This window comes from Rutidosis leptorrhynchoides, chromosome 2, assembly GCF_046630445.1.
Source record: "Rutidosis leptorrhynchoides isolate AG116_Rl617_1_P2 chromosome 2, CSIRO_AGI_Rlap_v1, whole genome shotgun sequence".
NCBI classification, from domain to species: Eukaryota; Viridiplantae; Streptophyta; class Magnoliopsida; order Asterales; family Asteraceae; genus Rutidosis; species Rutidosis leptorrhynchoides.
The window spans coordinates 635,562,823-635,578,367 of record NC_092334.1 but is presented as its reverse complement, the minus strand read 5'-3'; the positions used below and the strand labels follow the sequence as shown (position 1 = coordinate 635,578,367).

General features: G+C 33.2%; 1 protein-coding gene across 1 annotated transcript; it reads left to right on the top strand.

The window, feature by feature from the left end:
- The first annotated feature begins 6,133 nt into the window (after window positions 1–6,133).
- Window positions 6,134–6,772, top strand: LOC139890111 (uncharacterized). Its single transcript, XM_071873012.1, has one exon. The coding sequence runs from the start codon at window positions 6,134–6,136 to the stop codon at window positions 6,770–6,772; it is 639 nt and encodes a 212-aa protein (XP_071729113.1).
- Window positions 6,773–15,545: the final 8,773 nt, after the last annotated feature.

Here is a 15,545-nt window from a genome sequence, read left to right as displayed (position 1 = left end):
AAAAACATTATGGTTAAAGTATTATTATGAAGTATTATGAATATGGTTGAAAGGTTAAGATTGATACATTTAAAAGTAATATACATAAGTAATTAAATTGATCATGATATAAATTATGTATATGAAAAAGATTAAAATTATTATGATTGTGAAGTATTAGTAAAATTGGTAATTAATAAGTATAGGATCGTGATTGTGATTATAGATAAAGAATAATAATAATTGTAATGATTATGATTTTATGTAGGTGAAGGTGGTGGTTAATAAGATTGTAAAACTTAAGAGATTATGAATAAGTTAGATGATTAATGGAAAAAGGTTAAAAGTATCATAAATGATTTTGATGATGATTAATAAGATTGTTAGATTAATAGTATTATAACTAGGTATGATGTTAAAAGGATATGAATGAGGTTAAAAGTTATTAGGTTATAATCTAGCTAGTATGTTTATGTAAATTAATATGGACTTGTACATATAAAATTGGATTGGATGATAATTGTGGATAGTAAAGATTAGTGTTAATATATGATTTTAAGGATTAGTAATGTATAATGAATAATAAGATTGTCAACTTATCAAGGATATGGTTAGTAAGATCAGGGATTATGTTTATGATGAGTTGTTATAGAAAAATAAGAGTTATGATTTTATGTGATGGTGATTAATAGTATTAGGTTATGATTATGACAAAAGTTATGATTTTAGAAACTTAGAGAAAATAATAAGAAAAGAAATAGAGAAGATGATATACGTGCATGCATGCATACTTATGTATGTGCATATGTATAGGTAGGTATATGTTTGTGTATATATGTAAATATATACATACGCGTATATGTATGTGTATATATGTATGTATATATACGTGTGTATATATGTATGAATGTGTATTGTGTAAGTTATATAAGACTAATAAAACGTGAAAAGTAAAGTAGTTATATGTATATATATGTACCACCTTTCACTAGTGTATATGTAACACATACATATAATATATACATGTACATCATATAGCTATAAACACATACTTGGGTGATAATAATAAAGAATATATGTATGTATCATGTATGTAACTATATTTATGTAACACATACAAAGATTATATTATGTATGTATATAAAACATGATAAGGTTTTATAAGGATGATTAACTAATAAAGGTTGATTAATTAAATAATAATACTATTATTAGTATAACTTATACACCTATCTATATAGTAACACTTAAGCACACTAAGTATATTATCACTTATATAAATATAACTTTTCTTGAGAACGGTCACTGTTAATATAGTTTACTATATTAATAAACAAACTTTATGTCTATTAGACATTAACTAATCGAACATAATATCTCTAGGTTGAGATCTCCGTGTTCAACACTCCGATCATATAACTTGTGTGGAATATCTATCTGCTATTAAGGTGAACTTCATAGCCCCTCTTTTTACTATTTCTTAACTGTTTTATAACTTTGGGGTGAGACACATGCTTGCTTTTAAACTGTTTTACGCTTAGACACGAGTACTAAAACTTTATTTTGATTGGTTCAAACTGTTGCTAACATGCTTTAATTCATGCTTAATCCCTACCATGATATCGTTAGTTGCTACGTATAAAGGCAAGCTTAGTTATTGTGATAGCGCTATTGAGGGTGACGTCTCTATCCGGATGACCGCTGGTCAATGGATACATAATAATGATGAACGACACGAACGTGGTGTGTTTAGGTAACTAATGTTTAGTATCGATATCATATACACCAGCACTACTACCGAACTAATTAAACCGCTTATTTAAATCTTGTGGTCTAAAAACTTGTTATGATTATTAAACCTATGTTGTTCACTCAACCATTTTTGGTTGAAAATTTTAAGCATGATTTGTCTCAGGTACTTAGATATATTGCTTCCGCTGTAGAACTCCGTTGTTACTTAGAAGTCAAGCCGAGCACTGGGACCAGAGATAACATCCACGTCAATGGCGATTTTGGCGGGGTGTTACAGACTCGTTCCCAATTCCTTATTTTGCGATGTCAGAACTTCTATATGAATTACCGTAATGTAATCCCGGTCATTACATTACGCTATCTCATATTTCCATTCGACTTTACTCCATAAGTTTAAGATAGCGTAGTCGACTTAATTCTGTTAAATCTCGCGTCGCATGTACGTATGCGATTCGTAGTATAGTGTTTAATTCAAGTCCATATCATATGGGTACAGTGTGTATATGTATGTGATGTATTGTGTTGCACTACATGTAGCATAGTGACACAAACAGTGCAAGTACGGTGTATAAAAGTCATCCAAGACACACAGCTATAGATTAGACCAACTAATGCGCCCTACTGTTAGACACAGTAATGCATCCAGTTCCCTATAGCCAAAGCTCTGATACCAAATGTAACACCTCGTCAAAAATCCCTTTAACGGAATGTTAACTCTGGTCCCAGTGCTTGGCTTGACTTCTACGTAACAGCAATATTCTACAGCGGAAGCAATTAATACCCGAGAATAAAACACGCAAAACGGATCAACAACAATGTTGAGTGAATCTATAGGTTTTAAGTAAACAATACAGTATGTTTAAGAAATATCATTTCGAAGATGTTTATTAGTGGAAGACCACCAAGGTTTAACGTTAAAAGTTTATAGACAACACCGTGTCCCATTTCAAAAGTTTGTTGACATGACCATGTCAAGTTTCAATCATTTGTAGACAATACCATGTCAAGTTTCAAATATTCGTAGACAATACCATGTCAAGTTTTATCTCATTTGTTCGTAAACCACAGTTTTAAATAACGTTGTATAGTATCTGAAAACAGTTATCAGAAAATAGTTTAAGTTCCTTGACCACGAGATTTTACAAGTACAACTCCAAGTTGCGAAACGTTTGCATAATCTATGAGCACCTGAATACTAGCAATGACCCGAGTATAGAATCCACTATACCCGCCTTTACCTCATAAAAATGTTATACACTTGTACAAATGTATTATGTTCAAAATAAATGCACCACAGTTTTTATAGCGGGTGAGGTTGTCAACCTAACGGATCCGTCCATCTAAATTGTGCCTACACCGATGGTATTTAAAGTATTCAAGCTAGAAGCTTTGTGTACAAACTCAGTATGCAGATATAGTACTCGTGTCAACACAAAAAGTATTTGATAATATAAGTATAACAGCGTGTATTCTCATCCTTGAAAACATGTAAAAAGCGGGACTGTAGACTCACCTTTGAATAAAGCTCGAATTGAAAAGTGGACAATTTACTTGTACGGTTTATAGCCGAGTAATGCAACCTAAGTATATGTATTTAGGTTGGTCATTAAATATGTCTTAAACAAGTGTGGTTTCATAGTATAAGTTGTTTTATTGCTCGAATCGACGCGTTTCAAAGTAGAAGTCAACATACAGTCAACTAATTCATGCAATTCAAACAAAGTCAACCGAAGTCAAACCGAAAGTCAAACTTGGTCAAAGTAGTCAACCAAAGTCAACATCAGTAGGTTCATGTCAAATGTTGGTCAACATGTCAAACCTAAGTCAAACAACACATTTTAGATCATAATTGGTCAATTTCACAATTTCAGTTTATCGTTGTGCACAAAGTTCATGTACATGTAGCAAACTTAGCATATTATCTCATAGTACAAAATTCAAGTAAACATGGAAAACTCCAGATCATAAGTATACTCAAAATCGATTCCAAAAAGTCCGACCAGGGTCTCATACGATAATTAAAAGTCAGGAATCAGAATGGGTACATTTGGGGTTCACCAAGTCAGTTTCTGACCGTGCACTGATTTAGTTTTAGCTATAACCGGAGTTAGGAACATGCAATCGATACAAGACCAGTGGCCATAGTTCAAAAACAAGTTAAACTAACACATATTAAAAATCGAGCAATTTTGGTTTAGCCAATTTGTACAGTTTATTCATGCAAATTGAACATTTAGTTTTTCAGCTCAAATCAGAATTTACATAAAGTATGGCCCTATTGTGCCCAATGCATAAGGTTAGCTAACAATAAGTCACATATCATGTTAAAATTCATATTCCTAAAGCTTACATGCTCATTCAATAAACATAATCCACAGAGTATAAAACAGAGAGCAATTTACAGATTCGATTCTAGTTTCGCTAGTCACATTCGCACGCGATTAGCCGAAGATCTAGATACAATTAGCCTATGATATCTACATGAAAGATGAAGTAATTTTTGTGTAGATTTCAAATATGCAAAGCTTTAATCACAAAAGCTAACACATTTTATCATACAAGGTCGTTTTCATGCAAGTGCTGTATAAAACTACTTTTACACTAATTCAAGCATATCTCTGGTTTTACATAAGCAAACGACATGATATCCTAGTCTAAAGTGTGTGTTTTTAAATTATATTTCCAGTGGTATAAGTTTCACATGCCAATTTGTAACACACAAATTGCAGTTTTCATTTTGTTGCATAATTACATACCGAAACTTCAAACGATCATAATTTAGGCTATACTAAACGAAATCATGCGATTCAAGCGAGAAAATTCAATAGTTTTTCGATATCTATCCATCTAAACACTTTTAAATTACAGAAAACAAAGTCACAAAACCAGTAGCATAGCAATACAATTCGTGATTAAACCCTAACTCGCAATTCAGGCAATATAACGACTAATTACATGTACAAACGCGACCAATTGAGCAATAGAATATCTAAATCATATGATAAACAATTAAATCTGGAAAAATAGAGTTTTTAGATCTTACCCTAATCATACAATTGTTGGTATAGATACATAGGGCTCGTCGAGAGGAACACGGATATGCGATCAATTTAACGATCAAGCAAATATCGAGGGTGTTCTTGAAGAAAAGATGATCGATGATGGTGAGTATTCATGAGATATGATGCACCATTTAACTCTTTATTTTCTGATTACTAGTTTTACATGTAAAAGGTGATGCACATGTCTAAAAAAAATTATGAGATTACCTACTAATGGCCTTCTCTTTTTGACTAATATAAGATATTTTATGATATAATGGCCACCTTCTTTTGACTAATATAAGATATTTTAAGATATAATGGCCACCTTCTTTTGACTAATATGAGATATTTTAGGATATGATGTATGAGGTCACGGCCATGTGGCCTCGGGCTCGGGTCTCGGACTCGTTTTGTGTAAAAGCTCGTTCGCGCGTGGTTCGTTTCGAGTGCCGTTAACCGTACCGAATCTCCGAAACGTTAACTATTCGTTGAAACAAAATCACCGTGTTTAATTCATTAAGTAAATAATAAATTAAATTTCTTTCGTAAGTTCAATAATTATTAACAATAATTATTCTATCGTTTTTCTGAGTTCCGTTAACTGAAAAGTTTTCTAGGCGATTAACTTTAATCGTGTCGTTTCTAGTTTAATTCATCAACCGAATTAAGTTTACTAATTAATATAACATATTAATTCAAGTAATCCACTAAGGATCAAGTATGCATTTAATTTCTTTAAATACAAAAAAAAAATTCACGTAAACTAACTAACGGACAGTTAACTAAAGTAACAAAAAAAGTTGGGTTGTTACAATGCTATTGAAGGCGAATTTTTTATAGCAATCTGCGGTTCATGGGCGGGTTATGACTCGAAGATTGCTTTCATAAATGTCTACGGTCCACATTCATCTTCCAAAAAACAAAGACTATGGTCTGAGTTATCCTCCCTTGTAAACTCCCTCGTGATTCCTTTCATCATCTTCGGCGACTTCAACGATGTTAGAAATGCTTCTGAACGCATGAATTGCGAGTTTAATCAACAATGGGCTACTAATTTTAATAATTTTATTTACAATTTCGGACTAATCGACATTCCCCTTGGTGGCAAAAAATTCACTAGAATCTGCATAAAAAGAATGAAGTTTAGTAAACTAGATAGATTCCTCGTTTCAGATGACATTCTAAAAATATGGCCTAACGTCTCCTCCAAAACTCTCGATCGCGACCTCTCTGACCATTGTCCCATAATCCTTAGAAACACGTACATCAACTCCGGTCCTAAACCTATTCACGTCTTTAACACTTGGCTCGACCTCAAGGACGCTGATTCGGTCATTACTCGGGCCTGGTCATTACCAATGACTGGAAGCCGCCCTGATTGTATTCTTCGTAACAAACTGAAAAACGTCAAAATGGAACTTAAAAAACATAGTGCACAACTCGATAACCTTGACTCTCAAATTCGTGATCACTTAAATGCCATTAACGAATTGGAAGCTTTAGTTGAAAGTAGACCTTTATCCGAATCCGAGAAAAACAAATGGCTCGAAGACAAATTTTCACACATAGAAAAAGAAAAAAAGAAAACAAACATGCTAAAACAAAAGTCAAGAATTAAATGGGCTCTCGAAGGCGAAGAAAATTCGAAATACTTCCATAACTATATTAAAAAACGTAGTAGTAAAAACAACATCCACGGCATATCAATTAACGGAACTTGGATAGAAGACCCCAACACCGTAAAACACGAAACCTACCTTCACTTCAAAAATCTCTTTAAATCTAATAAACTTAACAACCACTGTCCTTTTGATAATGCACCTCACCTTGAATATATCTCCCAACAAGATAATCTCCTTCTCGAATCCGAATTCCTTGAAAAGGAAATATGGGATGCTATTCACGACTGCGAAAGCTCGAAAGCACCCGGTCCCTATGGTTTTAACATGAAATTCTTCAAAAAAATATTGAGACCTTATAAAACACGACCTCATTAAAGCGCTAGATTGGTTATGGTCCAATTCGGAAATATCCAAAGGTTGTAACGCATATTTCTTCACCCTAATTCCCAAAAAACCTAACCCTATTGGCTTGAATGAATACCGTCCTATATGTCTAATCGGAAGTAATTATAAAATTCTAACCAAAATCCTTTCTAATCGCCTCGCCAAAGTCATCCACAAGGTCATTGGGGCTGAACAAACAACTTTCCTCAAAGGTCGAAACATCTTGGATAGCGTGCTAATTGCCAACGAAATTATAGATGAACTTAAACGTAAAAAAACGTAAAGGCCTCATCTTCAAAGTCGACTTCGAAAAAGCCTTTGACTGTATCGAATGGGACTTTCTATTTAACACCATGCACTACATGGGATTTGGCCCTAAATGGATTAGTTTCATTCGTGCTTGTCTTTCCTCTTCATCCATCTCCATTCTAGTCAATGGCTCTCCTACTGAAGAATTTCACCCTGAAAGAGGTATACGTCAAGGCGACCCAATCTCGCCTTTTTCTTTTCATTATCGTCGCCGAAGGCCTTAACATCCTCACTAAACGGGCATTATCAAATGGCCATCTACGTGGAATCGATGTTGCAATGACAACATCACCGTCACCCACCTTCAGTACGCTGACGACACAATTTTTTTCGGGGAATGGAGTAAAAGAAATGCCAAACACATTTCCAAACTCCTCAAATGCTTCGAGAAAATCTCTGGACTTAAAGTCAACTTCCGAAAAAGTAAACTCTACGGTATCGGTACTTCTCTACAAGAAATTGAAGAAATGGACAATTACATTAGTTGTTCTTCCGGTACCACTCCATTCACATATCTTGGTCTTCCCATCGGTGTTCCCTCATCACACCCTTCCTCCTGGCAACCAATCTTGGAAAAATTCGACAAAAGACTTTCCGACTAGGCGGCTAAATCGGTTTCTTTTGGAGGCCGACTAACCCTAATTAAATCTATCCTAAGTAGCATACCATTATACTACTTCTCCCTCTTCCACGCACCTTCCTCCATCCTTAACCTCCTCGAATTCAAAAGACGTAATTTTTTTTGGGGTGGGTCATCAACAGAAAATAAAATTAACTGTATAAAATGGGGTCAAATTCTATTATCTTATGATAATGGCGGTTTAAATTTAGGCTCTCTTTTTATTAAAAACATCTCATTACTATGTAAATGGTGGTGGCGCTTCAAAAATGAGAAAAATGTTTTATGGGTAAAAATTATTACTAGTATCTATTGGGGCGGGGGGGTTGGAATCTAACGTTTCTTGCAGGAACATTTCAGGTCGCACGGTTCGGAAAGAAATCATTAAAGCCTGAATAATCGCAGACAGCACGGGCGCCTCATTCTCCTCTTCCATCACAAAATGTCTCGGAAATGGTGAGACCATCAAATTTTGGAACGACACCTGGTTTGGTTCGGAACATTTTATCACACTATTTCACAGACTATACATGCTTGAGTTCAACAAAGTTGCATCCATCGCTGAAAGAATTACACACAGCAATGGATCTTCATTCGGTAATTGGTGCTGGATAAGGCCTCCAAGTGGCTGGGTTCTAAACGAAATTACGGAACTAAATAGCATTGTATCTTCTGTTACACTATCCGACAAACAAGATTCCTGGAAATACAATCTTGACTCCTCCGGATTGTTCACCACTAAATCATTGGCACATTTGATTAACACCCTAAAGCTTGGCGGTAATGCTCTAATGTCACGACCCGGAAAATTTCGATTTATTTTGAATCAAAATCTATATGTAATTTAATATTTTTGACACGATAAGCAAAGTCTGTAAGGTTGAGTCTCAAAAATGTTTGAACCATTTCATATATTCAACTGACCTTCGACTGCTTCCGGCGACTCACGATACGATTGCTTGTAAATGGATATGCATATATTTAATATATATATATTTGTATATAATAATATGAGATAGTATATATTGTAATTGTTATAATTAATTTTGTAAAAATAATAATAACATATAAAAAGTACCTTTATATAAATAATGTACATATAATATATATATATATATATATATATATATATATATATATATATATATATATATATATATATATATATATATATATATATATATATATTGTAATTTCGAAATTATTTAGAAAGCAAAGGTAACGCTAAATTGTCATTTGATTGTCAGTAAACGAGTTAAAAAGAAACTTATGTGATTTTAAATTAAATGGTGATCCGAAAATAAGATATATAATTTTTAGGCTTATTAAATATGTATTTAAGAGCTACTCGTTAAACTTTAACACTTTTTATATTTTACCCAGAATTGAGAAGGATAGTTGATGTAATTTTTATTTAATAAATAATGACCAAATTTTATGCCATGATGACTGAAATAATTAAAGAAACTTAAGGTAAAAATATGGGATTTTTCCGGAGACTTTTATCCGTTCACTGTTTTAACCACGGAGTATGAAATATACTTAATAATAAGTGTCGGCAGTCAGATGTCAATATCCCTTAGCTGTAATCATGTCTTAATTTTTATGATTCATATGAGACACACAATTAACATTATATATGTAATGACCCGGAAATTTCCGACCAAATTTAAAGCTTAAGCTTTATATGTTTCCGACACGATAAGCAAAATCTGTAATATTGAGTCTAGAAAGTTTGAAATTTATATTCGGATACTCAATTACCCTTTTGACCAAGCCTGACGATTCACGAACAATTAATTGTAAATAGTTATGTGTGTAAATAGATATAAATAATAAAATAAAAATAGGATATTATAATAATTATTATTTAAAATATATCTATATATATAAATAAAGATAATTAATCTAAAAATTTGGAATTTTTCTAAATACTTTTATCCGCTACTGATTAACAACGGAAAACGAATTTCAGTCCGTGAAAGACGATGGCTAATATTATCACACGTTTATATTTTAAATTATATTATAAGTATTATTATAATATATATTTTTAATCACACTTTGTTATTTAGATCCGTGATTGAATTGAGAGTTGTGAATTACTGTAGTGATTGAAGAATAATTCTACTGCTTAGCCAATCTATATCTTAATTATATATACATATACCTATGCACAAACACACACATACACAAAAACTCACTCGCCTATCTATTTATTCTATTCTGTTTCTCTAGCCATCTTAACTCCTCTTCCTAATTTATGATCATTTACAAACCACACAAATATACTTTCAAATGATATTACCACTACTCATCCCTTGCAAATACACCAACCATTTTTGCAGTTAATATTCGGATTAAACCCAACTCAAATCACCCAAGTCATCAACAACTAATCAACCTTAATTTGTTTCAAACTATATGACCACCCTAAAACCACCATCGTGAACTATCACCATCCTCAACTATAGCCACCATCGTTCACCACCTTAAACATCACCACCTTCTTGAATCATACATCACCACCGTTTCATTTTGATCACCACCACACCCACGACAACTACAAACCACCCTACTCTTCCGCTTCCTGTTTATGTCTATCAAACCATCACCAACCTATCAAGTAACATCGTCTTTATTACTTCCTCTTTCGTTTTGTTTTGTACAACGAACAATACAACTAAACCCTTAACCATCTTCAACCAAACCACAGGCCACCATGCCATCTGTCGCCACCACCCTAACTTCCATATAGAACCACCACTATGACCTCGTCTCTCCCCATCTCACTCTCTCTTTTCTTTATCTATAAACATCTCTTTCTCTTTTGGTGAACCCGACAAAATTGTTGAACACCCCTGCTACGTTTGTATCTACTTCCTGTTTAAATCACCAAACAACCATAACCATTAAACTTTCCTTGTGTTTCTTCCTGTCCAGTTTTCTATTGAACCAGACTACAAAACGAACACCATTTGCAATTACCACTGATGTTGTTCCAGCTCCACGATCACTGTATTAATTTTTTTTTTTTCTTCTCTTTCGACTACAGCAGCGAATTCATATCTTTCTATTATAAAACCCACACCATTTAAAAACCTATAAATAATGTTTTACCTTCGTGGGTACAGCTGGTCATGTTATGAATTTCTAACAACTTAAAGTTGATGTAGACAATTAATATCAAATTGGGTTAAGTGTAGTGGAATGCTAAGTTGGTGGTGGGACAGAAGTTAAATAATAATCGAGGCATCATGAGCTGTATCTATTCCTACTTTTCAGATGAACCTCACTTGTGATCTAGTTTTGGACGAGTTTTAAGATAACTAACGAGGACCGTGTGATGAGCTTTGGGCCATTTTTCTCTTTCCAGTTTCTATTAGAATTGGGTTAATAGTGGACTAATTGAGTTGGGCTGTTATAGTCTATTATCCAAATGGACCGAAGCCCAAAATCAATTAAGTGATGAGATTGTTGGCAGTTTAACGAATAGTGATAATAAATATGAAGTGTTCATGATATTGTGACGATTATGATCATGTTAATTACTATTTGGTAAACGATTAAAGAGGATGAGATGATAATGATGACCGTGATTATGATTATGGGAATATGATAATGAATACTAGTAATTGATACGATGATGTTAAGGTGAGAATGATAGTTTCAAACTGAAATGAAAATGGTTAATAAGAATTAACCCGTAAATATAATCAAGAAAGAATAAGATAGAGGAGCGGTCTGGTTGAATGTTAGGAGAATGAGAGGTCTTGGGTTCAAGTCCCGTCCCAAGCAATTTATCTCTTTTTAACCTTCCTAAGGTATTAATATTATTATTATTATTATTATTATTATTATTATTATTATTATTATTATTAGTATTAGTATCATTGTTAGTATTACTATTAAAATTATCATTTTAAAAATTTATTATCATTAACAAAAGTATTTTTATAAAATTTTTTTTTATCATTTTCATTATATTATAATTATTATTATTTTTACTATCATCATTAACATTATGTTAATATTATTATAAAAATTATTTCAACAAAAGATAAAGATATAAAGATATAAATATTACATACATCATAAGAATAACAAAATTACTATTTTCAAATATTCTAATAACATATATAAATATATATAACATTTGATATAATAAATACATTACCATTTTAAATAAGTAATATATTATATATAATTAATATATATATATAAACTGGTTTGATCACTATTACATGTTAATTAGAGGTGTTAATATATATACTTGATATAGGTTCGTGAATCCGAGGCCAACCTTATACGTGTTCAATGATGTTATATGTATTTTTACTACAAAATACATTAGGTGAGTATATAGTCCCTTTTAAACTCTAAATATTTTTGGGCTGAGAATACATGCACTGTTTTTATAAATGATTCACGTTATGGACACAAGTGATCAAAAATAAATTCTACGTTGAGTTGTACCATGGCATATTTCTTTATACTTGGTAGCTAATATTTACGTGAGGAGCGTAAACGCGAATCCTGTTGATAGATCTATCGGGCCTGACAACCCCAACCGGGCTGGACGACCAGTTTTAAACGGTTGCACAGTACTTCGTTTCGTTACTACACTTGGTACGGTGTAGGGTTTATTTAAGAATATGCTGCTGTGATTTAAATGTTAAGTATGGTTACCAAGTGCTCAACGACTTTTCATACACGAGGAGTGTATTATGTATAAACATGAAATCTTGTGGTCCATAGTTATAACGCTGCTAGCATCAAACCTATATATCTCACCAACTTTATGTTGACGTTTTAAAGCATGTTATTCTCAGGTACGAATTAAGTCTTCCGCTGTGCATTAGCTCATACTAAAGACATTACTTGGAGTCGATCATCGCAATGGAACCAAATGTTGAAGACTTTGTCCAGGTGGATAAGGACGGGTCTTTACAGGTGGTATCAGAGCGGTGGTCTTAGCGAACCAGGCCTTGCATTAGTGTGTCTAACTGGTAGATGTTAGGATACATTAGTGAGTCTGGACTTTGACCGTGTCTACATGTCAAAAAGTTTTGCTTATCATTTCTAGTCGGAAACCATCTGCTTATCATCCTTAGGGAATTGCCTGCTTATCATTCATAAGTCTAGACACGTCTTACTGCATTTACTGCATTGATAGTGTATAGACAAAATTTATATCTTAGCGTATTTGTTACTATAGAATTGCCTGACACATGTCGTAAATTCCTCCGTGGACTACAGAATCCTTAAGTACTATATATATATATATATATATAGATATTCTATGGAGTTAGAATATTATTCTATATTCGAAAATCATTTCACATCGAAGATTCTTTCCATCCATTAAATTGTCCTCTTGGTGATGAACCTGAAGCACTTATCGGCGAACCTGTTCGAGAAACCATTTTCTCTCTCATTTCTAGAGTATCTCATCACGATTATATACTATCCCACATTATGGATCTTGTTCATTCGCTCACTCCAACCGCCAATCATCCCGGTGTACTAGCAGAAGTTAACGAACTTCGCGCTCGCGTGACGACTTTGGAAAACATAGTGTGAAGGTTACAAACACCAGCAGCAGCACCAGCAGCATAATCAGTACCACCATCATCGACGCCGATAGTACACTTATTACTCTCAACCACAACCACGTCATAAACCTCAACATCATAATCTGTACCTCGGATATCAACCTCACACACTTCAATAACCCTATCTGTACTTTGAGTATGATCTTCGTTCTACATATCGTTTTACATCAATTATCTTCGCTTTACGTATCGTTCTACCTCATTCACCTTCGTTCGACATGGCAGTTATGTAATCTCTAATGCTTTAGAGATTATGTAATCTAGTAATAACGATAAATCAAATGAGTTTAATATCGTATTGACTCATTAAATTCATGATTACATCCGAAGAAAATATATATGCAAGTATACTTTCATAAAGATTGTAATTAAAAATCCTTTCGTACAAACTATTAATGGTGAAAAATATTTTAACGGGTAGGTAGCACCCGAGGAATATTAGATTTCACATTAATAAATTACACTGTAAATTCTTCGAATCTGATTCAACAGTCATTTACTATCCTACTTACAACCACCGATATACGTATCCATTCACCACAGAATAATCATTTCCATTCAAATTTCAAAATCGGATTTTGATCTATCAAAATCCAACAAGTGGCATAATGAAGAAAATATTGGACATGATAAAAATTTGTTAGAAACAAACGAAAATAAATTGAAATATTGTTAGGAATCCACGCTAACTGTTCCTAGCTAACTGTTCCCAGCTAACTGATTATCATTTAATTTATCACAATTTACATTCTCACAATTTTATTTATCGTCATTTAATTTCTGCATACCGTCGGGACACGTGTACAACAATACGTCGGATTAATTCTGAGACAACACGTTGTATAATGGGTCATGATATATCTTTATTTATTTTACGCACTTTAAATAACGGGACACGTATGCAAGGTTTCGACTTATCATATTGACCCATCTATATATATATTTTGGAACAACCGTAGACACTCTATATGTGAAGGTGGGAGTTGGCTATACAGGGTCGGAGTTGATTCCAAAATATGTATATACTTTGAGTTGTGATCAATACTGAGACCAGTACACGGGTCACGATACGTATTAATTAATTTGAATATTATATATTTAATTTATATATGAATTTATTGGACCATTGGACAATCAGACTATTGGACTGCTAACTTTGGACAATTAAAATGAATTAAAAATGTTGATTATAACATATGAAACTAAACAATTCTTCAAGTTTGCCACTTGATTCTATCTTAAACCTCACTCGTATCTTAGCGATTACAGTTCGCATTCACAACTTTTCATGATTCTTGAAAACACCTCGATCGGAAAGATGAACCAACCGCACTTCATCTACGGAAGCAAAGATTTATGCACCTGAAAAACTCTCGAATCCAAATTCATAGTTTAACACATACCGTGTTGAATCCTTTGCCATTTATTAGCAAAAACAACCCTACAATTCCTTTTCAAGAAGCTAATTTTGTCACAGCTCCACTTCAACTTCTCAGTGAGACTACTCCTACTATAACCTCGATATTTATACCTTGTCCTTTCGCCGTCATTACCGGAGAACCTTTTATATTTCACAACATCATCAGCAGATGTACCAGCAACTCGTTATCTCTTTGGCAAAATCTGCAATCAGTATTTTGAAAATCTCGTAGAAATTCTCCCAGTTATACCGAAAACGTTTGTCCCTAAGAATTACAAATTTCGAATGTGAAGTTTTTGAAAAATACCCTGAATTGCGAAGTAGTTCTTGGAATGCTGATGAAGCAGCAAAAACCATAAACGACTTTAGCAGTCAAAAGTTTGATGATAAAGTATAGTGTGTTGGTAAAGCTCAGAAAAATAGAAGGGGTTGGAATTGGAAAATGGATTGAGCAAAGTATGAAAGAGGCTGTGGATAAATCACAAGAACTGAACCTGTTTTCAAAGAATCCAAACGATTCAGTGCCTGCTGAAACCGTTAGTAAGAACCCTAATCCTTATTCTAAACCTTTCCAGTTGATATTCATCATCATCAACTTATCTTAGATATTATAAGATATCTTCATACCTTCTGTTATACATATTCTCCATATTTCTGGAGATCTTTTCACAACTATTCCTATCTGCGATCATGTATCTCTCCGTAATATCTGCGTTATAAAATAAAAGAAACTGTGTTAGTTTCTAAATTCTGAAACCTTCGAAATTAAAATATGAATGTTTTGAAGTAGTGTTGGAAACT